The sequence below is a fragment of the Bombina bombina genome, chromosome 3 (assembly GCF_027579735.1).
Source record: "Bombina bombina isolate aBomBom1 chromosome 3, aBomBom1.pri, whole genome shotgun sequence".
NCBI lineage: Eukaryota > Metazoa > Chordata > Amphibia > Anura > Bombinatoridae > Bombina > Bombina bombina.
This window is the reverse complement of record NC_069501.1, coordinates 206414586-206439775: the sequence shown is the minus strand read 5'-3', so window position 1 is coordinate 206439775 and position 25190 is coordinate 206414586. Positions and strand designations below refer to the sequence as shown.

At 41.8% G+C, this 25190-nt stretch overlaps 1 protein-coding gene across 1 annotated transcript in view; it reads right to left on the bottom strand.

Moving 5' to 3' along the window:
• Positions 1–25190, bottom strand: part of CTNS (cystinosin, lysosomal cystine transporter) — a 43425-nt gene that overhangs the window by 6862 nt on the left and 11373 nt on the right. The window contains exons 5-6 of the mRNA XM_053706097.1: positions 23565–23668; positions 14529–14660 (exon numbers count right to left, since the gene is read on the bottom strand). Coding sequence (XP_053562072.1) covers positions 14529–14660; positions 23565–23668 — 236 coding nt within the window. The remainder of the gene's footprint in view (positions 1–14528; positions 14661–23564; positions 23669–25190) is intronic.

Below are 25190 nucleotides of genomic sequence, written 5' to 3'. Positions count from 1 at the left end.
GAGTAAATAGTACACACCGGTACCATTTAAAATAAACTTTTGCTTGAGAAATAAAAAACTAACATTTTTGTCACCATACTCACTCTGCCCTTCCTAGTACTAGAGTAGGCAAAGAGAATGACTGGGGGTGGAGCTAAGGGAGGAGCTATATAGACAGCTCTGCTGTGGGTGCTCTCTTTGCCACTTCCTGTAGGGAAGGAGAATATCCCACAAGTATGGATGAATCTGTGGACTCGATACATCTTACAAGAGAAACCCCTGTCAAACCTATGCATGGGGGGCATGGGTCTACAACCTGGAGTGTTTTCTTGCGATAGCTTACAACAGACTCTCCTAAATCATAATCAAAAAGCAATGTGTGTTTAAAATTGAAAATTGAAAAAATTACCACCATACACTTTATCCAATTTTTTGGGCTAAAACGGTTGCATCATAGCACTCCATATACAATACCTTGGGGTGTTAACGTTTCAAATATATACACTTTTATGTCAATAAATAAAACTGGGGTATGTGATAGGCCCCAAACTAAAAATAGGCCTATCAGAAGAAATACTCTCACTTTCAACTTAAATTACAAGTCATACAATTGTAACTGAACCTTCCCAAAGTCCTGGCAAACCTATGCATGGGGGCATGGTTGTACTCAGGGGGTCTTGCAGAAAACAACTTGAAGTGTTTTCTTGCAATAACTTACAACAGGCTCTCCTAAATAATAGTAAAAAAGCAACGTGTGTATAAAAACGAAAATTTAAAAATTACCACTATACTTTTTACCCAATGTTTTTGGCTAAGACGATTGCATCAAAGGCATCAAACCACTCCATATACAATACCTTGGGATGTCAATGTTTCAAATATTTACACTTTCATGGCAATAAATAAAACTGGGATATGCGATAGGCCCAAAACTAAAGATAGGCCTATCAGAAGAAATACTCTCAATTTCAATTCAAATTACAAGTCATTCAATTTTAACTGAACCTTCTCAAAATCCTGGGAAACCTATGCATGGTGGGGTGGGCATGGGTGTACTCAGGAGGTTTTGCAGAAAACAACCTGAAGTTTTTTGGGGTTTTTTTTGCAATAACTTACAACAGGCTCTCCTAAATCACAGTAAAAAAATCAATGTGTGTGTAAAAATGAAAAAATACCACCACACACTTTCTCCAATTTTTTTTTAGCTAAAACAGTTGCATCAAAAGCATCAAAGCACTCCATATACAATACCTTGGGGTGTCAACTTTTCAAATATATGCACGTTCATGGCAAGCAAATAAATTGGGGTATGTAAAAAGGCCCCCAAAAAGAAGATAGGCAAAAGAAGATATGTTAAATGTGAAACAAATCACAAAACACGTCAGAGGTTTGGCATTATACCCGCCCAAACAACCCAACAAACCTATGCATAGGTGGTATCACTGTACTCAGGAGATCTTGATGAACACATATTGGGGTGTTCTTTGGCAGTAACACATAACAGGAACTGAGAATCCATGCCTAAAGTACTGATGGTTGAATTAGTGCATGGAAAGTGTAAAAACATAATTTATGCTTACCTGATAAATTTATTTCTCTTGTAGTGTATCCAGTCCACGGATCATCCATTACTTGTGGGATATTCTCCTTCCCAACAGGAAGTTGCAAGAGGATCACCCACAGCAGAGCTGCTATATAGCTCCTCTCCTCACTGCCATATCCAGTCATTCGACCGAAACAAGACGAGAAAGGAGAAACCATAGGGTGCAGTGGTGACTGTAGTTTAATTAAAATTTAGACCTGCCTTAAAAGGACAGGGCGGGCCGTGGACTGGATACACTACAAGAGAAATAAATTTATCAGATGAAGTAATTGTGTAAAACAGTGAAGTGGAGCGCTGGACTCAACCCACGTTGCCAACCTCTTATACTACCTCCTTCCTAGGTAGTTCTGGATTCAAAAGGATTTTAATACATGGAGTGTAGGTGGCGCTAGAAGTACACTAGGTATACCAAGCAATGGGTTAATAAACTGATTTTCTAAGTCTGTATTTTACTAATGCCCTCAAATGCACTGGGTGGTGATAATAGGAAAAAGAAGTCTAAAACTGAGTGGATATTATCTCAAATTTATTCAATATTGTGAACATAGAAATCAACAAGATCAATCATGCATGTGGCCCACACTAATCAATCACAACACCTTTCAAATCACAATTAAAAAAATCAACATTAAAAAATCAAACTTTGTCATTAAAATGTAAAATATAGCAGCATTAAATCTTTAAGTAAATAAATTTCAATTAGGCAATAGTAAGGCAATACAAATGCAATAAAAATGCAATAAAAATGCCGTAAAATTGTTGAGGCAATTTGATTTATGTTCTATTTGCCTTTAAAGGTTCCTATTCGTTAAGGTCTTATGAGATGGTTTTATCCATAGAAATGTTCCTTATCACAGTCAGATTCAGATAAACCTTATCTTAAGTGGGTAGGGCAAAACTCTGGTAATTCAAGTCTCTTTCGTAATATGCCCTATTAAAAAGGAAATTCTTGTTTACACTTCTTTGAAAGGATCCCAAAGTATTGAACAACAGTTAAAGGTAGATCTTTCTTTTAAAACGGATTCCCAAACTGGATCAACTATTACAGAAGAGTCTTATTTCAAGTAAACTTCAACGGACTGCCGTGGCCCGGTTTAGATGTGACTTAGCAGGGGGACCTGATATCAGTACAGACACTCTCACCTGCTTCTCCTTGTCCGAGTATATCGGCTTCTGTGTGGATTTGCTGTTATGGATGAGTCACGGACCTCCGGGTCCCAACACGTAACTGTCTTCACTTGCGCAAGTCTTACCTCAGTTACCTTCGTATCCGGACTTACAGCCTGAAGCGATTCTCTGCTCTTTAAGTACTCTGTACGCAGAGTTGGTTAGCACTGTGTGTCCTCTTTGAATACCTTCCAAACCTTTCTACGCGTTTCGCCCCTAAGGTGTGGGGCTTTTTCAAGATCCAGTGTAAGAGTCAGGTCTGCCTTATATCTCCCCTACCTGCATTTGATTTGTTGTTATTTTTTCACTTCCTCCGGTCACTCTGGAAGTGAAACTTTAAAAGGTGGGATCCTCATGTCCACACGGACAACCGTATCGTTTATAAATTTCTTATAGTCACACTTGTCTCCAATGGGTAATTTGTATCGGAACTCCTGTATTGCCTTGTTAAAAAATCCCTGTATTGCCTTGTTAAAAAATATATATAAGGGAACCATACATATAAATTGCATTTATCAAATTTAAATTTTATTATTCAGAAAGGTAATAATACATATATATATCCCTCCTAGGGAATCGAACCTAAGATCCCCATGGCTGAGGGATAAGATGTTACCTCCACACCATTCACTGCTCATACCACTAGACCATACTTCCAATTTGTATATGAACCAACAAATTCATAACATAAGCTATTCTAAATTTCTTTGTCGCCTACCTACTGGTTCTTTTGACTATATTTGATATTGGCTAAGATAGCACAGTTTAGTTTATCCAAATAGTGGAATCCTTTATTTTGGGCTTCTAGCTTTATTAATGTCTGGGAGTAGCTAATACAAGTGTTTAAAAACCTCATTCTACATTATTCTACAACAAATTCGCTGCCATTAAATAAAAATAATATTAAATAATAAATCTAAGATTAATTTTGCTACAGTTGAGCTCCGGCTAAACTCTAATTATTACTAGATACTGATCTAAACAATGGGGAATCGAACTCGGGGACTCTGATTGCTAGGCTGAAATTTTACCGCTATGCTATAGAGGCACACAATAATCTTGTTATAATCTATAATCTTTTAAAATAGAGTATGAATATATCTACTATCCTAGACTCACAGTACAGTTTTAAATCAAAATGGTCACGTGTTATTTAGGGATGGTGAAAAATTAACAGATTACAATTCACTCAACTAAAGACATGTGAATTTATAATTGGGTGCTTTTTTAAGATAAAAATGGATTTAAATCCAGTTCAGAATTTAAGCCGTTTGGGTGCAGGGTATTAAAATTATAAATCATCTCAGCCTCCTTTTTCAGGAGTAAAGTGTCCAAATTTCCCCCTCTCACTGTACTCAGGAGATCTTGATGAACACATATTGGGGTGTTCTTTGGCAGTAACACATAACAGGAACTGAGAATCCATGCCTAAAGTACTGATGGTTGAATTAGTGCATGGAAAGTGTAAAAACATAATTTATGCTTACCTGATAATTTATTTCTCTTGTAGTGTATCCAGTCCACGGATCATCCATTACTTGTGGGATATTCTCCTTCCCAACAGGAAGTTGCAAGAGGATCACCCACAGCAGAGCTGCTATATAGCTCCTCCCCTCACTGCCATATCCAGTCATTCGACCGAAACAAGACGAGAAAGGAGAAACCATAGGGTGCAGTGGTGACTGTAGTTTAATTAAAATTTAGACCTGCCTTAAAAGGACAGGGCGGGCCGTGGACTGGATACACTACAAGAGAAATAAATTTATCAGGTAAGCATAAATTATGTTTTCTCTTGTTAAGTGTATCCAGTCCACGGATCATCCATTACTTGTGGGATACCAATACCAAAGCTAAAGTACACGGATGATGGGAGGGACAAGGCAGGAACTTAAACGGAAGGAACCACTGCCTGTAGAACCTTTCTCCCAAAAACAGCCTCCGAAGAAGCAAAAGTGTCAAATTTGTAAAATTTTTAAAATGTGTGAAGCGAAGACCAAGTCGCAGCCTTGCAAATCTGTTCAACAGAGGCCTCATTTTTAAAGGCCCAGGTGGAAGCCACAGCTCTAGTAAAATGAGCTGTAATCCTTTCAGGGGGCTGCTGTCCAGCAGTCTCATAGGCTAAGCGTATTATGCCCAAAAGGAGAGAGAGGTTGCCGAAGCTTTTTGACCTCTCCTCTGTCCAGAGTAAACGACAAACAGGGCAGATGTTTGACGAAAATCTTTAGTAGCCTGTAAGTAAAACTTCAAGGCACGGACTACGTCCAGATTATGCAAAAGACGTTCCTTCTTTGAAGAAGGATTAGGACACAATGATGGAACAACAATCTCTTGATTGATATTCCTGTTAGAAACCACCTTAGGTAAAAACCCAGGTTTGGTACGCAGAACTACCTTGTCTGAATGAAAAATCAGATAAGGAGAATCACAATGTAAGGCAGATAACTCAGAGACTCTTTGAGCCGAGGAAATAGCCATCAAAAACAGAACTTTCCAAGATAAAAGTTTAATATCAATGGAATGAAGGGGTTCAAACGGAACTCCCTGAAGAACTTTAAGAACCAAGTTTAAGCTCCACGGGGGAGCAACAGTTTTAAACACAGGCTTAATCCTAACCAAAGCCTGACAAAATGCCTGGACGTCTGGAACTTCTGCCAGACGCTTGTGCAAAAGAATAGACAGAGCAGAGATCTGTCCTTTTAAAGAACTAGCTGATAAGCCTTTGTCCAAACCCTCTTGGAGAAAGGACAATATCCTAGGAATCCTAACCTTACTCCATGAGTAACTCTTGGATTCACACCAATAAAGATATTTACGCCATATCTTATGGTAGATTTTCCTGGTGACAGGCTTCCGAGCCTGTATTAAGGTATCAATGACTGACTCGGAGAAGCCACGCCTTGATAGAATCAAGCGTTCAATCTCCATGCAGTCAGTCTCAGAGAAATTAGATTTGGATGATTGAAAGGACCTTGTATTAGAAGGTCCTGCCTCAGAGGCAGAGTCCATGGTGGAAGAGATGAGATGTCCACTAGGTCTGCATACCAGGCCCTGTGTGGCCACGCAGGCGCTATCAGAATCACCAATGCTCTCTCCTGTTTGATTTTGGCAATCAGTCGAGGGAGCAGAGGAAACGGTGGAAACACATAGGCCAGGTTGAAGAACCAAGGAGCTGCTAGAGCATCTATCAGCGTTGCTCCCGGGTCCCTGGACCTGGATCCGTAACAAGGAAGCTTGGCGTTCTGGCGAGACGCCATGAGATCCAGTTCTGGTTTGCCCCAACGATGGACCAGTTGAGCAAACACCTCCGGATGGAGTTCCCACTCCCCCGGATGAAAAGTCTGACGACTTAGAAAATCCGCCTCCCAGTTCTCTACGCCTGGGATGTGGATCGCTGACAGGTGGCAAGAGTGAGACTCTGCCCAGCGAATTATCTTTGAGACTTCTAACATCGCTAGGGAACTCCTGGTTCCCCCTTGATGGTTGATGTAAGCCACAGTCGTGATGTTGTCCGACTGAAATCTGATGAACCTCAGTGTTGCTAACTGAGGCCAAGCTAGAAGAGCATTGAATATTGCTCTTAACTCCAGAATATTTATTGGGAGGAGTTTCTCCTCCTGAGTCCACGATCCCTGAGCCTTCAGGGAGTTCCAGACTGCGCCCCAACCTAGAAGGCTGGTATCTGTTGTTACAATCGTCCAATCTGGCCTGTGAAAGGTCATACCCTTGGACAGATGGACCCGAGAAAGCCACCAGAGAAGAGAATCTCTGGTCTCTTGATCCAGATTTAGTAGAGGGGACAAATCTGAGTAATCCCATTCCACTGACTTAGCATGCATAATTGCAGCGGTCTGAGATGCAGGCGCGCAAATGGCACTATGTCGATTGCCGCTACCATTAAGCCGATTACTTCCATGCACTGAGCCACTGACGGACGTGGAATGGAATGAAGGACACGGCAAGCATTTAGAAGTTTTGATAACCTGGACTCCGTCAGGTAAATTTTCATCTCTACAGAATCTATAAGAGTCCCTAGTAAGGAGACTCTTGTGAGTGGTGATAGAGAACTCTTTTCCATGTTCACTTTCCACCCATGCGACCTCAGAAATGCCAGAACTATCTCTGTATGAGACTTGGCAATTTGAAAGCTTGACGCCTGTATCAGGATGTCGTCTAGATATGGAGCCACCGCTATGCCTCGCGGTCTTAGAACCGCCAGAAGTGAGCCCAGAACCTTTGTAAAAATTCTCGGGGCAGTGGCCAACCCGAAGGGAAGAGCTACAAATTGGTAATGCCTGTCTAGAAAGGCAAACCTTAGGAACCGATGATCTTTGTGAATCGGTATGTGAAGGTAGGCATCCTTTAAGTCCACTGTGGTCATGTACTGACCCTCTTGGATCATGGGTAGGATGGTCCGAATAGTTTCCATTTTGAATGATGGAACTCTGAGGAATGTGTTTAAGATCTTTAGATCCAAGATTGGTCTGAAGGTTCCCTCTTTCTTGGGAACCACAAACAGATTTGAATAAAATCACTGTCCTTGTTCCGTCCGCGGAACTGGATGGATCACTCCCATTACTAGGAGGTCTTGCACACAGCTTAGGAATGCCTCTTTCTTTATCTGGTTTGCTGATAACCTTGAAAGATGAAATCTCCCTTGTGGAGCAGAAGCTTTGAAGTCCAGAAGATATCCCTGAGATCTCCAACGCCCAGGGATCCTGAACATCTCTTGCCCCCGCCTGGGAGAAGAGAGAAAGTCTGCCCCCCACTAGATCCGTTTCCGGATAGGGGGCCGTTCCTTCATGCTGTCTTGGGGGCAGCAGCAGGCTTTCCAGGCCTGTCTGGAATGAGCAACAGTTCCCTCTTGTTTTGAAGTGGAGGAAGTTTATGCTACTCCTGCCTTGAAATTTCGAAAGGCACGAAAATTAGACTGTTTGGCCTTTGATTTGGCCCTGTCCTGAGGAAGGGTATGACCCTTGCCTCCAGTAATGTCAGCAATAATTTCCTTCAAGCCAGGCCCGAATAAGGTCTGCCCCTTGAAAGGAATGTTGAGTAATTTAGACTTTGAAGTCACGTCAGCTGACCAGGATTTAAGCCATAGCGCCCTACGCGCCTGGATGGCAAATCCGGAATTCTTAGCCGTTAGTTTAGTCAAATGAACAATGGCATCAGAAACAAATGAGTTAGCTAGCTTAAGAGTTCTAAGCTTGTCAATAATTTCATTCAATGGAGCTGTCTGGATGGCCTCTTCCAGGGCCTCAAACCAGAATGCCGCCGCAGCAGTGACAGGCGCAATGCATGCAAGGGGCTGTAAAATAAAACCTTGTTGAATAAACATTTTCTTAAGGTAACCCTCCAATTTTTTATCCATTGGATCTGAAAAAGCACAACTGTCCTCAACCGGGATAGTGGTACACTTTGCTAAAGTAGAAACTGCTCCCTCCACCTTAGGGACCGTCTGACATAAGTTCCGTGTAGTGGCGTCTATTGGAAACATTTTTCTAAATATAGGAGGTGGGGAAAAGGGCACACCGGGTCTATCCCACTCCTTGCTAATAATTTCTGTAAGCCTTTTAGGTATAGGAAAAACGTCAGTACACACCGGCACCGCATAGTATCTATCCAGCCTACACAATTTCTCTGGAATTGCAACTGTGTTACAGTCATTCAGAGCAGCTAATACCTCCCCAAGCAATACACGGAGGTTCTCAAGCTTAAATTTAAAATTAGAAATCTCTGAATCAGGTTTCCCCGAGTCAGAGATGTCACCCACAGACTGAAGCTCTCCGTCCTCATGTTCTGCATACTGTGACGCAGTATCAGACATGGCTCTAACAGCATTTGCGCGCTTTGTATCTCTCCTAACCCCAGAGCTATCGCGCTTGCCTCTTAATTCAGGCAATCTAGATAATACCTCTGACAGGGTATTATTCATGATTGCAGCCATGTCCTGCAAGGTAATCGCTATGGGCGTCCCTGATGTAATTGGCGCCATATTAGCGTGCGTCCCCTGAGCGGGAGGCGAAGGGTCTGACACGTGGGGAGAGTTAGTCGGCATAACTTCCCCCTCGACAGAACCCCCTGGTGATAATTCTTTTATAGATAAAGACTGATCTTTACTGTTTAAGGTGAAATCAATACATTTAGTACACATTCTCCTATGGGGCTCCACCATGGATTTCCAACATAATGAACAAGTAGGTTCCTCTGTGTCAGACATGTTTAAACAGACTAGCAATGAGACTAGCAAGCTTGGAAAACACTTTAAAACAAGTTTACAAGCAATATAAAAAACGTTACTGCGCCTTTAAGAAACACAAATTTTCCCAAATTTTGAAATAACAGTGAAAAAATGTAGTTACACTAACGAAATTTTTACAGTGTATGTAATAAGTTAGCAGAGCATTGCACCCACTTGCAAATGGATGATTAACCCTTTAATACCAAAAACGGAATAACAAATGACAAAAACATTTTTTTTAACAGTCACAATAACTGCCACAGCTCTACTGTGGCTTTTTACCTCCCTCAATACGACTTTTGAAGCCTTTTGAGCCCTTCAGAGAAGTCCTGGATCATGCAGGAAGAAGCTGGATGTCTGTGTCTGTAATTTTTGCTGTGCAAAAAAACGCTAAAATAGGCCCCTCCCACTCATATTACAACAGTGGGAAGCCTCAGGGAACTGTTTCTAGGCAAAATTCAAGCCAGCCATGTGGAAAAAACTAGGCCCCAATAAGTTTTATCACCAAACATATGTAAAAAACGATTAAACATGCCAGCAAACATTTTAAAATACACTTTTATAAGAGTATGTATCTCTATTAATAAGCCTGATACCAGTCGCTATCACTGCATTTAAGGCTTTACTTACATTACTTAGGTATCAGCAGCATTTTCTAGCAAATTCCATCCCTAGAAAAATATTTTAACTGCATATACCTTATTACAGGAAAACCTGCACGCTATTCCCCCTCTGAAGTTACCTCACTCCTCAGCAGAAGTAACTAAGATCCTTTGCTGTTCTCACATATTCTAAGATCATAGAAAACGCGGGCAGATTCTTCTTCTAAATAAACAGTACACTCCGGTACCATTTAAAAATAACAAACTTTTGATTGAAGAAATAAACTAAGTATAAAACACCTCTTACGACCTCCATCTTAGTTGAGAGTTACAAGAGAATGACCGGGGAGGAGCTATATAGCAGCTCTGCTGTGTGTTATCCTCTTGCAACTTCCTGTTGGGAAGGAGAATATCCCACAAGTAATGGATGATCCATGGACTGGATACACTTAACAAGAGAAAAAACAGCATTTCAAATACCCTAGGGTGTCTATTTTTCAAAAATATATGGTTTGACAGGGGTAAATTACATTGGCCGGCTTCAAAATTGTCCCAAATAGGTGACCATGATGACCAGATGTGAAAATTCCAAGTTGGAAAACTGAAATGTCCCCCCTAAAAATAAGGTCTTTCAGCCCTAGGATAACTCGACATAACTATACATGGGTGGTATCACTGTACTCAGGAGATGTTGCTGAACACATATTTGGGTGTTCTTTGGCAGTAACCCTTAAAGTTCTCAGTACATGTATTCTTAAATTGCTATAGGTGTCAAAATTATTATTATTTTTTTTTTAAACTTTCGCATAGATTGGTGGTAAAATAGTTGCATGAAAAGAGTCAAAATACCCCAAGTTTAATACCTTAGGTTGTTCTCTTTTAAAAAATATATACATGTGAAGGGTTATTCAGGGATTTCTGACAGATATTGGTGTTACAATGTAACTTTCGCTATTTCTGAAGAAAAGAAAAATGGTTTGGAAATAGCAAAGTGCTATTTGTACTTATTGCCCCATAACTTGCAAAAAAAGCATGTAAACATCGAGTATTTCTAAACTCAGGACAACATTTAGAAACTATTTAGCATGGGTGTTTTTTTTTGGTTGTAGATGCGCAAGAGATTTTGGGGGTTAAAGTTAGAAAAGGTGTGGGTTTTTTTTCAATTTTTAATTCATATTTAATAAAAAAAATGATAGTAAATTATATATGATATGATGAAAGTTCCTTTAATGGCGAGAATAACGGTATATAATATGTGTGTGTACAGTAAATGAGTAAGAGGAAAATTACAGCTTAACACAAACACCGCAGAAATGTAAAAACAGCCCTGGTCCTTAACGGTAAGGAAATTGAAAAACGGTCTGGTTACTAAAGAGTTTATGTCCCTTTAAATTAAAAACAAACAAACAAACACCAAAGCAATATGGATAAGCAAGAAAATTTGTATAAAGGATAATCACCATACACTCTTCTATAGATTCACCAGACCTGTCCTATGGTGTGCAGAACAAACCCAATATGCAATCATAATTTTGGGTGTATGGTTCAGTTCATCAATGTAGAGGGTATTACCGGTGATGAAAAAATAATACTTTGTTTATATGAGCTTTGCATAATTTGCTTCTGAGTATTTTTTCATTGGAGTCAAGGGGGAAGCCATATGTGAAGAAAGGTTTAAAATATGGAGAGGAATATGAATGAACATAAGATGTTCTGGAAGATGAATGGAAAAATAATGAGATTAAGAAAACAGGAATAAGGTAAGGAAGAAAAAATACATGGAAAGAGGATATTGTAAACAGAGTAATGAAACAAGGAGGGTGGGCAGGAGATAGTATGGAGAAGACACAATGACAGGATGGGACAGAGAGAGATCATATAAGGAGAGAAGAAGGAAAAGGAATAGAAAGGGGAAGAAGTGGAATATTAGTGTGGGGTTGGAGAAATTCCAGATGTCAGGTCACCAATGCAACTAGAAACGACAAGCTAAAGCTCAGAAAAACTTCCAAACATGTGACTACTGAAGCAGATTTGGTTCAGTTGCTAGTGGGAGTACTCCAAGCCAAAGCTGTTCTAGCAATCTCTTGCACTCTCATGCACAGACAAGCCACTAATCATTGTTATTTACAGCTGCTGAGGCAGAAGGTTATAGGGGGACTGGCTACTCGCAGTCAGCTCTGAGATGATTGCTGTTGCTCACCAGTCTCTATAAAGACCTTACACTGTTGCAAACAAACAGTGACCAGGAAATAAAAATTGGCACAAAATTACAAGTTTGCCATGGCTCCATGGAACAGAGATTAGAAATCTTACAGGGGCCTTACACTTCTACATCACACAGTGACACAAAGCCAGCTGAAGGAAGAAGAGACCAACACAGAGCGCAAGTCCCATAGTGTATGAATTTTACCTCACAGCGTTTATAATAAAAGCACTGTTAATAATCTACGATGCCTTCACTGTGACACAGTACAGTATGTCACATACTATATGGCCAAAGGTATGTAGACACCTGACCATAACACCTATATTAGCTTGTTGAACATCCTATTCTAATACCATGGGCATTAATATGGAGCTGCCCCCCTCCCCATTTAGCCAAAAGAGCATTTGTGAGGTGTGGCACTCATGTTGAACGAAAAGGTCTAACTCACAATCAGCATTTCAATTAATACCAAAGGTGTTCAGTGGGGTAGAGGTCAGGGTTCTTTGCAGGCCACTTGAGTTCCTCAACACCAAACTTGTCAAACCATTTCTTAATAGATCTTGCTTTTCTCATAGGGCACAGTAATGTTGGGACAGGAAAGGGCCTTTCCTAAACTGTTACCACAAAGTTGGAAGCAGCCAATTTTCTAAATGTCATTGTATCCTGTAGCATTAAGATGACCATTCACTGGAACCAAGTAGCTTAGCCCAAACACTGAAAAACAGCCCCAGGCCATTATCCCTCCTCCACCAAACTTTACAGTAGGCACTTTGCATTCCAGTAGGTAGAGTTCTCCCGGCATCTGCCACACCTAGATTCTTCCATCAGACTGACAGATAGTGAAGCATGATTCATCACTCCAGAGAACACATTTCCAATGCTCAAAAGTCGAGTAGCGACATACTTTACATCACTCCAGCCAACACTGTGCATGTTGATTTTCGGCTTATGAACAGCTGTTCAGCTATGGAAACCCATTTCATGAAGCTCACAAAGCAAAGCACAGTTGTGCTAATGTTGCTTCCAGAGGCAGTAGGGAACTCTGGAGGAATTTGATGCAACAGATGATGGCGATTTTTATGCACTAATTTCTTCAGCAATCATCAGCCTGCTCTGAATGACTTGTGGCAAAGGTGGCATCCTATGACAGTGCTATGCTTAAAGTCACTGGGTTATTCAGTGCGAAACATTGTACTGAAAATGTTTGTCTATGGAGATTTCATTGTATGGACCTGTTAGCAATGGGTGTGGCTGGAACAACTGAACTTATTTATTATTAGGGGTGTCCGCATACTTTTGGCTATATATATATATATATATATATATATATATATATATATATATATATATATATATATATATATATAGATAGATAGATAGATAGTGAGAAATATAGTGAGTGTGTGTGTAATTGTTCTTGCTCAGGTTCCTGGTGAAAATAACACCATTATTATACATTTTGTATCTATTTAAGAAGCAAACTTCACATTTAGCATTGATTCACTTTTTAACAAATGGTTGGAGCTACAAATCTTGAAACTGTTAAAATGCATATTAAAGTTATAATCAAAAAAGTTTTACTAAATATTTGCAAGAACATATTTTACTGAATTGTTAGGAATTACTGAATTCCCTTTCATCGGATTTCTTATACAGTGCAAATGTTTCAGGGTTTAATTTGAATGCATACTGTAAACTAACAAAGTTTAGTTTTGGCTGTGTTATTTGTATAGCTTGTTAAAAAAATACTTTGTTCTCTCAGATTTTTGGCTTGCATTACTCATGAAAATGTAAAGGTATTTTTTAATTAAAGTGAATGTAAACTTGCCCGCATTAGGCAACGTCATAGCATAGATTTTACAAAATAAGGCAGACTTTAATTCCACATTTTTTAACATTTAGTATATTTATTCCAAATTCTACCTTTTTAGGCTCTAACGATTAGCGCCGTCCCTCCGCCCGTCATACTGGTTACTTGATTGACAGGTGATGAATAATCAATCGACTAATCATTTCCCCCCCATGGGGTGTGACAGGTCATGAAAGGAGCTGAACGTTCTGGGGGGGGGGGGGGGGGGAATGATTAGTCAATTGAATATTTGTCAGTCAATCAAGTAACCAGTATGGCCGGCGGAGGAACCGCGCTAATCGTTAGAGCCTATAAAGGTAGAATTTGGAATAAATATACAAAATGTTAAAAAAATTATTAATTAAAGTCTGTCTTATTTTGTAAAATCTATGCTATGACGTTACCTAATGCGGGCAAGTTTACATTCACTTTAAGGTCTTATTTACAGTGGAATATCACTTCCACTTTATATAAGCTAAATAAAACATATAAATGTAGAATGCTGAAGTAATTATAAAAACAAAACAATAAATAACTTTCAATAAGTAGATTCCAATACTTTAAACACTAAGCAAATGCATTGTAAAATGTAAACAAAAGTGTCTGAAATGTGCAAAATTAAAAGAGTTAAAAGGGAGGAAGAAACATGCATATAGAAGTATTACAGGATAGAAAAGGACAGACAGAGGTTCAAGAAGAAAAATGGACAGGGAGAAAAAGATAAGTCAGAAGGAGGGTCAGAAGGATAGTGAATTTAAATAAGAAAAGGGTAATACAATAATGTGAAGTGATAAGACAAGGAACAAAAAACTGGTTTATAGTGTTACAAACCAATGTTTGTCTGCTAGGCCACAAGAGAAACTTGCATGTATGTAAATATTCACCTTTTCCTAAGCCAGTTTTCAATCACTTGTGGGTAGAAAGACACTGACCAGGCGAGAAAATAGATCCAGCCAATAATCTGTTCCACAACTTGCAGACTGAGGCTGTGAATCACTAAGAACCGGATTCTTGGTCTGCAAACAAAATGTGGATTGGAACTTATAAAATATTTATGGTTATGTTTAACATATAAAACACAGAGATCCCCAGAACTAAAAACTATATAACAAACATTTTATTTAATAGATTAATACAAAAATAAAAAAAAAGACAACTATATTTACGACAAAGTAATACCCCCTTCTGTTTCATTTGTCATTTTAAAACTAGCAAACCTAAAATGCTATGTATAAATAAAAAGATAGAAGCGCTCAACCTGGGAACGAACAATAGCATAATAGCTTGTTCTATGGCTAGTTACCACCCAAGAAGCAGCCTCTTTTTGCTCAACATGTGCCTTTCACAGAGAAGAACTTTCCTGAAGCATATCAGTCTGATCCTGACTTCACAGTACAGTCCAGCCCCGAAATACCAGGCAATCCCTCTCTGAACGAGATAAACAGCAAAACCCCAGACGTACGTTTCGGCCTATTGTGGGCCTCGTCAGTGAGGTGCAGCCATATCCCTTTAGGCACACTGAGCAATGGGTCCACGTCTGGATTCCCGCATCACACTTAGGGAGACTATCATAATTTGCATAAATAAAAAGATAGAAGCGCTCAACCTGGGAACGAACAATAGCATAATAGCTTGTTCTATGGCTAGTGCTCCGTGTGCCTAGAGGGATATGGCTGCACCTCACTGACAAGGCCCACAATAGGCTGAAACGTACGTCTGGGGTTTTGCTGTTTCTCTCGTTCAGAGAGGGATTGCCTGGTATTTCGGGGCTGGACTGTACTGTGAAGTCAGATTCAGATTGATATGCTTCAGGAAAGTTCTTCTCTGTGAAAGGCACATGTTGAGCAAAAAGAGGCTGCTTTTTGGGTGGTAACTAGCCATAGAACAAGCTATTATGCTATTGTTCGTTCCCAGGTTGAGCGCTTCTCTCTTTTTATTTATGCAAATTATGACACTTAGGGAAGTCTCCCCAAGTGTGATGCGGGAATCCAGACGTGGACCCGTTGCTCAGTGTGCCTAGAGGGATATGGCTGTACCTCACTGACAAGGCCCACAATAGGCCGAAAAGTATGTCTGGGGTTTTGCTGTTTCTCTCGTTCAGAGAGGGATTGCCTGGTATTTCGGGGCTGGACTGTACTGTGAAGTCAGGATCAGACTGATATGCTTCAGGAAAGTTCTTCTCTGTGAAAGGCACATGTTGAGTAAAAAGAGGCTGCTTCTTGGGTGGTAACTGGCCATAGAATAAAGGTATTATGCTATTGTTCGTTCCCAGGTTGAGCGCTTCTCTCTTTTTATTTTTACTACAATGCTATGTGTTTAATCCCAGTAAGTTGGTTAAACACATAGTTAAAGTTACACTCAGGAGCTGCAGAGCATTGCTAGTCCAGAGCAGAAATTGACGCTTATCCAATCAGCAGCGGGGGGAATTAAAACAGAGCATCACAGGGTAATTAGGCTTAAAATCACGTGCTCTAACAAATGAAAGCATGAACTTAACTGACAATAACTTTTTATTAATGTTGTTAGCAGCTTCTCCCACTGACCCTCTTTTACAACCAACACAAGTCTTTTGAGCTTTCTTGAAAGCAGTCACCTCCCTTCCCTCCTCCTCCTCCCCTGCCCAAGTGCAGTGCTGTCATGTAAATCTCTTTCTTCAGTCAGCACCCAGCTGTATCTACAGGCAGGGGAGCATAACAGTGAATGAAGGTAAAGGGGGCAAGAGGGCTGCAGTAACCAACGTCTCTTTATTTTAACGGAATCCAGTTTCTTTGTGTGCTGCTGAGCAAATGCTCCCTGCCTCCCTCCCCTACAGCTCCCACTTGTTTTACTACTAGAGGATATGGGCTGCTAGAGTGTATGATCTGATTAGGAGGATGCCTTCAAATGTGACACGAGTGGGGGAAATTTTTTTTTTTATTTATACTCCCTCTCTTCTTGATCCTTTGGAGTTGGAGTTAAACCTAATTAAACGCTTTACCCTCTCTGAAAGGTTTTTCCAAGAGCAGAGAGAAGTCAATATGTAAGTCCTTCAGCCAATCCCCTGTTTCTGCAAAGTCCGGGGGCTGATGAGGATTTCTCCTAGACTTTTTACCCTCCACTGAACGGACCCTGTCAGGAGCGGATCTCTCCCAAGTAAAGTCACCTCTGACCGGCAACCCTCTGATGACTCAAAGAACATTTCCAGCTTGTTTCCATAGTTCTTCCTGTGGGGAATCGACCCATGTCCGGGACAAATGGCAAGTTCGTCAGGCGAGGTTGTACTCACCAGCTCCCCCGCTATCGGCCGCTTCAGGGAGGAGCCCAGCGGCAACGCTCCCCGATCTGGCAACCTGTCAGGACAGACGCCCCCAGCAAAGGAGGTAATAACCGGTGTACTGGCCTGGTGATGCAGTGTTGTCTCGGGAGGAGCCTGCACTTGGGGAAAGGGTTCTGTGGGATCTGGTGTACTCACTTGAATCTTAGCCTCTTCCTTCAATTTCCCAGGTGGTTCTCTGTACTTTAAATTACGATGTCCAGCTTGATTTGCCAGCGTGTGTAGGGTGTCCCATTCAGCAGACCAGACTTGTAGTAAGCGCTCGTGATGGTCCTCAAGTAAGTGGATCACTTCCTCTAGGAACAAGTTGGCACTGGGCTCCATTAGTTCTGTTGTGAGCATGGGTATAACAAGAGAATCGGTTGATCGTCCCTTTTCTCTTTAACAAGATACAAGTATGGCACGATATATGCCTGGCTGATGCAAATTGCAAATGTAGGAGTGGGGGGGGGGGTGCCGAGGCCTAATGTTTAGGCAGCCGCCCTAGGCCTTGACGGTCCGGATTAGAACTTCAGGTTCATAGAAGCCACAAATCTGGTATCATTCGAATCAGCAGCATATAATATACATATAGGTGTTCTAATTTTCCATAGATGTAGCATATATCTGGGTATAATCGGCGGATTATCCAGGTCTCATCCAGGGCTTCTGATATTGCATCCTATCATGGACGCTGCCCAGACACGCCCCCCCATTTGTTTGTTTTTAATTAGCAAAGACATTTATTTCAAATACAAAAATATATCTGAATCAGCAATAGCCCATAGATTTTAAACTCTTCATGTGGTATTAAAAAAAACATAAATTATGCTTACCTGATCATTTCATTTCCATCTGTGGGAGAAGAGTCCACTGCTTCATTCATTACTTGTGGGAATTAAGAACCTGGCCACCAGGAGGAGGCAAAGACACCCCAGCCAAAGGCTTAACTACCTCCCCCACTCCCCTCATCCCCCAGCCATTCTGCCAAGGGAACAAGGAACCAAGGGAACAAGGAACAGTAGGAGAAATATCAGGGTATAAATGGTGCCAAAATAATAATAATACTAAATTTAGGTCCGCCAACCGGAGAAACGGCAGGAGCAGTTGACTCCGGTAAGCATAATTTATGTTTTCCATCTTAATGGGAGGAGAGTCCACTGCTTCATTCATTACTGGGAACAAATACCCAAGCTCTAGAGGACACTGAATGAAAAAAAAACGGGAGGGTAATAGGAGGCAGACCCTAAACTGAGGGCACCACAGCCTGCAAAACCTGTCTCCCAAAAGCTGCTTCCGCCGAAGCAAAAACATCAAACTTGTAGAACTTTGCAAAAGTATGTAAGGAAGACCAAGTAGCCGCCTTACAAATCTGCTCCAGAGAAGCCTCGCTCTTTAAAGGCCCAAGAAGAGGCCACAGCCCTAGTTGAGTTAGCCGTAATCCTCTGAGGAGGCTTATGTTCCGCTGTCTCATAGGCTAAACGTATAATGCTTCTCCACCAGAAAGACAGTGAAGTAGAAGAGGCCCTCCGCCCCTTGCGCTTCCCTGAATACACCACAAACAAAGACGAAGTCTGCCTGAAGTCCTTTGTGGCCTGAAGATAAAACTTCAATCCAAATTATGAAGTAACCTTTCCTGAGATGAAGAGGGGTTAGGACACAAGGAAGGAACTACTATTTCCTGATTGATATTATGATTCGACACAACCTTGGGGAGAAACCCCAAACCAGTGCGAAGAACAGCTTTATCAGCTTTTAAAAACAAGTAAGATAGGTCACAGTGCAAAGCCGCTAACTCAGAGACTCTGTGAGCCGATGCCATAACCAGTAGGAATAGCACCTTCAAGGAAAGAATCTTAATGTCAAGCGAATGCATAGGCTCAAACAGAGCCCTCTGCAAAATCTTAAGAACCAAGTTTAAGCTGTCTTAAGATAGGTCTGATCCTAACCAGAGCCTGAACAAAAGGACTGAATATCAGGAAGCTCCGGAAGCTTCTTGTGTAACAGCACCGATAAGGCCGAAATCTGTCCCTTTAAGGAACTGGCGGCAAGACCTTTATCCAGTCCATCCTGGAGAAAAGCCAGAATCTTGGATACCCTAACCTTGTGCCAGGGATATCCACGTTCCTCATACCAAGATAAGTAGGTCCTCCACACCTTATGATAGATGCGACAAGTGACCAGTTTACTGGCCTGGATGAGAGTATCGATCACCCTCTCAGAAAAGCCTCTCTTGGCCAAGACTAGCTGTTCAATCTACACGCAGTCAGCCTCAGAGAATCGAGATTTTGGTGTAAAAAGGGACCCTGAACCAGCAGATCTCTGCGACAGGGTAACCTCCAAGGAGGAGACGATGACATCCCCACCAGATCCGCAAACCACGTCCTCCGCGGCTACAAAGGAGCAATCAGAATGGTTGAAGCTTGCTCCTGTTTGATGGAAGGAGTGGCAACAGTGGGAAAATGTAAATTAGGTTGAACTCCCAAGGCACGCTAAGGCATCTATCAGCTCTGCCTGGGGGTCCCTGGACCATGACCCGTACGTATCTGGGTAGCTTGCAGTTGAGTCTGAATGCCTTGAGCTCTATCTCTAGCATCCCCTATCTGTTGCAGATCTCTGCAAACACCTCGGGATGGAAAGACCATTCCCCCAGATGAAACTATTGTCTGCTGAGAAAATCCGCTTCTCAGTTGTCCACACCTGGAATGTGGATCGCTGAGAGCGAACAGTTGTGGATCTCTGCCCATTCCAGAATCCGAGATGCTTCCCTCATGGCTAGCGAGCTTCTCGCCCCCCCCCCGATGGTTTATGTAAGCCACCGAGGTAATGATGTCCAACTGGAATCTGATGAATCAGGATGACCCCAGGTGGGGCCAAGCACTCAGAGCGTTGAATATCGCTCGAAGTTCCAGAATATTTATTGGTAGAGTCGACTCCTCTCGAGTCCACCTGCCCTGTGCCCTTCTGGCATCCCAAACAGCACCCTATCCTGATAGACTTGTGTCCGTGGTCACAATCTCTCAGGATGGTCTCAAGAATGATGTCCCCTGGGACAGTTGTCCCGGGCGGATCCACTAAGAGAGGGATTCTCTCACTTGGTTGTCCAGAGAAATCTGTTGGAATACATCTGAGTCATCGCCGTTCCACTGTCTCAACATGCATAACTGAAGAGGTCTGAGAAGGAACCTGGCGAATGGAATGACATCTATGCTGGATACCATGAGCCCAATCGCCTCCATACACCTGGCCACAGATGTCCTTGAAAAAGGTCTGAAGGGCAAGACAGTTGGATGCAATCTTGGAACGTCTCTGATCTGTCAAGAATATCTTCATGGATATGGAATCTATTATCGTACCCAGAAATTCCACCCTGTTGCTGGGGACCAGAGAACTCTTTCAGTTGTTTATCTTCCATCCATGGGATCAAAGGAAAAAAAGAAGAGCCCTTGAGTGATCCTCCACGAGACCGCAGGACAGAGCCTGGACCAGGATATAGTCCAGATAAGGAGCCATTGCAATACCTCTGGCTTTTGCAACCGTGAGCAGCGCTCCCAGAACCTTCGTAAAGACTCTTGAGGCAGTTGCCAGACCGAATGGTAGGGCCACAAACTGGTAGTGATGGTCCAGAAATGCAAATCTTAGGAACTTGAAGTGGTCCTTGTGGATTGGCACTAGTAGGTAAGCATCCTTCAGGTCTATTGTCATCATAAATTGTCCCTCTTGAACTAGGGGCAGAATCAATCTGATCGTTTTCATTTTGAACGACGGGACTGACAGAAACTTGTTTAGACACTTTAGGTCCAGAATTGGGGCGAAACGTGCCCTCCTTCTTTAAGAACCATGAAAAGGTTTGTAATAATACCCCAGACCTCTTTCTGCCAGAGGAACTGGGGCAATAACTCAGAGAGAGGAGAGATCCCTCACACAACCTAGGAAGGCGTCTCTCTTCTCTGGTCTTGAAGATAGATAATCTTGAATCCTATCCTGTAGCCCAGGGCTATAACCTCCAGGCCTCTGTAAAAAGAGATAGTCTGCCCCTCCGCGATCCAGAGACGGATCGGGGGCCGCCCCTTCATGCCGATTTTGTCTCGCCGGGCTTCTTACTCTGCTTGGACCTGTTCCAAGAGTGAGCTGGTTTCCAAGATCCCTTGGACTGCTCGGTTTTTGTGGCAGGCTGCTGGCGTTGAGACTTGTCCGAACAAAAGGGACGAAAAGTAGAACCCTTAGGCTTATTTTTTTTATCCTGCTGTAGGAAAGCACCCGTGCCCCACCGTGACCGTGGATATAATAGAGTCCAAACCAGGACCAAAGAGAACCTTTCCCTGAAACGGGAGGGAAAGTAATCTAGACTTGGAAGTCATGTCCGCAGACCACAACTTTAACAACAGAGCCCTACGGGCCAGAACAGTAAAACCTTAAGTCTTGGCATTCAAGCGAATAATCTGCATATTTGCATCACAGATGAACGAATGAGCTACCCTTAAGGCCTTAATTTGTTCCTGTATCTCCTCGAGGGGAGTCTCCACCTCGACCATAGCTGGCAGAACGTCTCACCAATAGGTAGAAGCTCCAGCCACCGCAGCGACTGCCGCTGCTGGTTGGAAAACGAACCTGGTGAGTTGGAACATCTTTCTTAACATGGACTCCAATTTTTTGTCCATGGGAGCCATCTTCGAGCAGGATAGTCGTTCGCTTAACGAGAGTGAAAATAGCACCATCCACCTTAGGAATGGCCCCCCACAGCTTGAGCTGCGAGTCCGGAACGGGGAACAGCTTTTTAAAAGAAGAAGAGGGGGAAAATGACGAGCCAAGTTTCTCCCACAATGGGAACCGGGAATGTCTGTGGTACCACCCTGTCCTCGTAAACACTATCTAGTTTAGGGATCGAAGGTTCCTCCGGCAATTTCGGCTCCGGAACCTGTAACGTAGCTAGCACTTCTTTTAGCAGAAAGCGTAAATGCTACATCTTAAAGTTAAAATCTGGCTCCTCCGAAGACGGAGGCCTATATGTCGCTGATTCTGACCCAGAAAGAGCGTCCTCTGAAGAGTCAGAGTCTGTCAGAGACATCCAGCGGAGTCGATGACCCCTGGGTCGGATAGCTATGATTCACCTTTTGTTTGCGCTTAGCAGGGCGCGGTAAGGCATTGAAGGCCGCAGACACTGCCGTCTGTCACTGCTCAGCAAAATCTGGCGGCCAAAGGGCCCCTCCAGCGGGAGGATTAGGATCGGCCTGGGGAGCTGCATGTGCAATAGGAGATGAATGTAGGGAATGCACCTCGTGGGATGGGGAACCCTCAGAGGTGGACGGTTCAGTTGTATTAAACACCTTATTCTTTTTATATATTGCAATCTTATCAAAGCATGTGGAACAGAGTTGAGCAGGCAGGTCAACCGGGACCTCCTCATAATAGACACAGTTGTAAGTTTAATTAAAGAGGGAGTACCCTCTAACATATCAGCATCCTCCATAGCTTGCGCCTTTATTATGGACTAGATATAAACTAAATGGCACCTTTATATCCCACTCACCACCTCCTATGACCCGGACAACAGAGAAAACGCTTCATCTCCTGCAACCACTGGTCAAGAAAGAGGAAGTTGAAGAGGCCACACCCGGTCACATGGAGTGCAATGCAGGAACCACCTCTGCACTAAAGAGAAAACGCACCAAAAAAATGCTGTGCCGATATCTCAAAAAAAACGAACTGTTCGCACATTGATAGAGCCTCATCTCACACATGCCACAGCATAAACACAATAAAAACAGTAGATAACATTGTGCACAAATCCCCCCCTGTTCAATAACCTCCATTCCTGGGTATTAACCCTTGATTATATACAGATAAAAGGAGACACACTGTGACCATGTCTTCTTACGTTATAATATGTATATAATAAAGCAATCTTACCAGAATCTATGCCGTAGAACAGAAACACAGCCTTTCAAGTGTGAATGGTTAGTAGCGCCGCTCCTGACATGGACTTGAGAGCAGAAAGCGAAACTCGTCAACGCTGATTGCTTATGGAGCTGTTAATCTGAGTCTGGATGGTTTCGCAGAAAGACTCTCCCTGCATCTCCGGACTGTAACTTTCACCCATGCTCTCACTGAGAGGCTGACAGGACTACTTAAAACTCCAGTCCCATTGCGAAGAGTACTATCCTCCATAAGAGACTACTCCGAATCTTCAGACACTGCTCTGCCAACCTCCTGTGACGAAAGGCAAAGAATGACTGGGGGATGAGGGGAGGTATTTAAGCCTTTGGCTGGGGTGTCTTTACCTACTTCTGGTGGCCAGGTTCTTAATTCCCACAAGTAATGAATGAATCAGTGGACTCTCCTCCCATTAAGATGGAAATAATTTTAAACAAATTAAGGGAAAAACAATTATACAGCACACCATCCCTTTAAACCTGGCCTCCTCCATTATATAAATGTCTATATTATACAATATCTCTACTTGCAGCTGTAGAAATCGTGTTTTCATAAAGATTATTCTGTGTGTGGTTAACTTATCAAAAACAGAACTAAACAAAAGAAGAACTTAATCTGCAACTTCTAATAAAGATTTCACAATAAAAAAAAACACATGAAAGATGATCCTGATAATCAGATTATAACAGCTTACCCTGTTTTGTTTAAAACAGCACTATGCAAAAAAGCAGTAACTTGTCCAACATCCACTGCTCCCACAGTGAAAACAGAATGGTATTTATTTTCTGGTAAGACAATCTAAAAGAAGAATAAACATGGAAAAGATGCATGTATAAAAATGGACTACTGCATTACAAAAGCAGTGTGCTAAATTCAAACTTGTCACCAGACCAGTGATAGATGTGACATGAACCACTTATCTAAGCTAAAATTTTTGGTGGTTTGAGTTTTTATGCATAAAATGTCTGACATTATACAGAAATAAGTCATGCATGTCATGTGCTTAGAGTCAAATGGCAGTGGTCAATGATAAAGCAAAAATATTCTCCATTTTATGTGTGACACTATAAACTCGCCTGACATTAAAAGCTAAAGTGAACTTAATAAAACACTGCAACATATGTTGGTTTCTTTGTTAATAAATAACAGAAAGCTATGGCTTTTTCAGTATTAGGTCATGTATTTGCCTTGGCGCTTTCTTTCAGTGCTATTTGTTAAAGTAATTATAATTCTCAAATGTCACATAATACAATATTATTATTTTTTGTACTTTTTTGTTAAACAGCTACAGTAAATTATTTACTGCTAATCAGTTCTTAAAGTTGATTACACTACTCTGTTAGATAAAACAAATGGCAACACCTTTAATCTATCTATTTTAAAGCAACAGTCTATAATAGAATTTTTATTGTTTAAAAAGATAGATTTTTTTGCATAACCAACACAGTTATATTAATACACTTTTTACCTCTGTGATTACCTTGTATCTAAGCATCTTCTGACAGCCCCCTGATCACATGACTTTTTATTTATTGACTTGCATTTTAGCCAATTAGAAATTTAGAGGTTTAATGTTATAAAAGTATATTAATATATCAATGTTGGTTGTGCAAATCTGGGGAATGGGTAGTAAAGGCATTCTCTATCTTTTTAAACAGACTGTCCATTTAATATGAGGTTTGTAAGTGAGAGCTATTTGTGCACATGCATGTGAAATAATAACAGAAATTAAACATACATACTATAGAAAAAGGTGTTAAAAATGTTAAAATTTCAAATGAAATTTAACAGGAATTGGATCAATTACTCATTTGTAGTACTTTTCCTTGACAGACCCAGCTGCCAGGGCACCCTTAGTATCTTTAAACTGGACCTGGCGTCTGAGTTTGGGGACCCTAAAGGCTGTGACACACTGCAAGCGACGTGACGCGCAGCGTGATGATGCGGCTATGTGCGCTCAGTATGTCCTGCCTTTTCATCTCTACACGCTCAGCCACGTCAGGTCGCGTAGCGAGTTGTAATATTTGAACTTTAGAAGCAATGTGACGCTTGCAGCTGCTTCCCCTCATGCCGCATCGCTTGCAGTGTCACAGCCTTAAAGCTACCTTCATACTGCCCAATGCTTGCAAGCACCCAACTGCATTTCCTCTCGCCAGTGAAGAATTGCAGTTAAATGTTGGCATCCATGTTTACACCTCTTGCAGTGACCCTGCAGTGTAAGACTGCCTGATGGTGTGATACATCCTTATGTTCTCTGTTACTTGAGAGGTCCCCACAATGTACGACTACCAGGGGACCTGTATTGTGATGTGTAGCTATT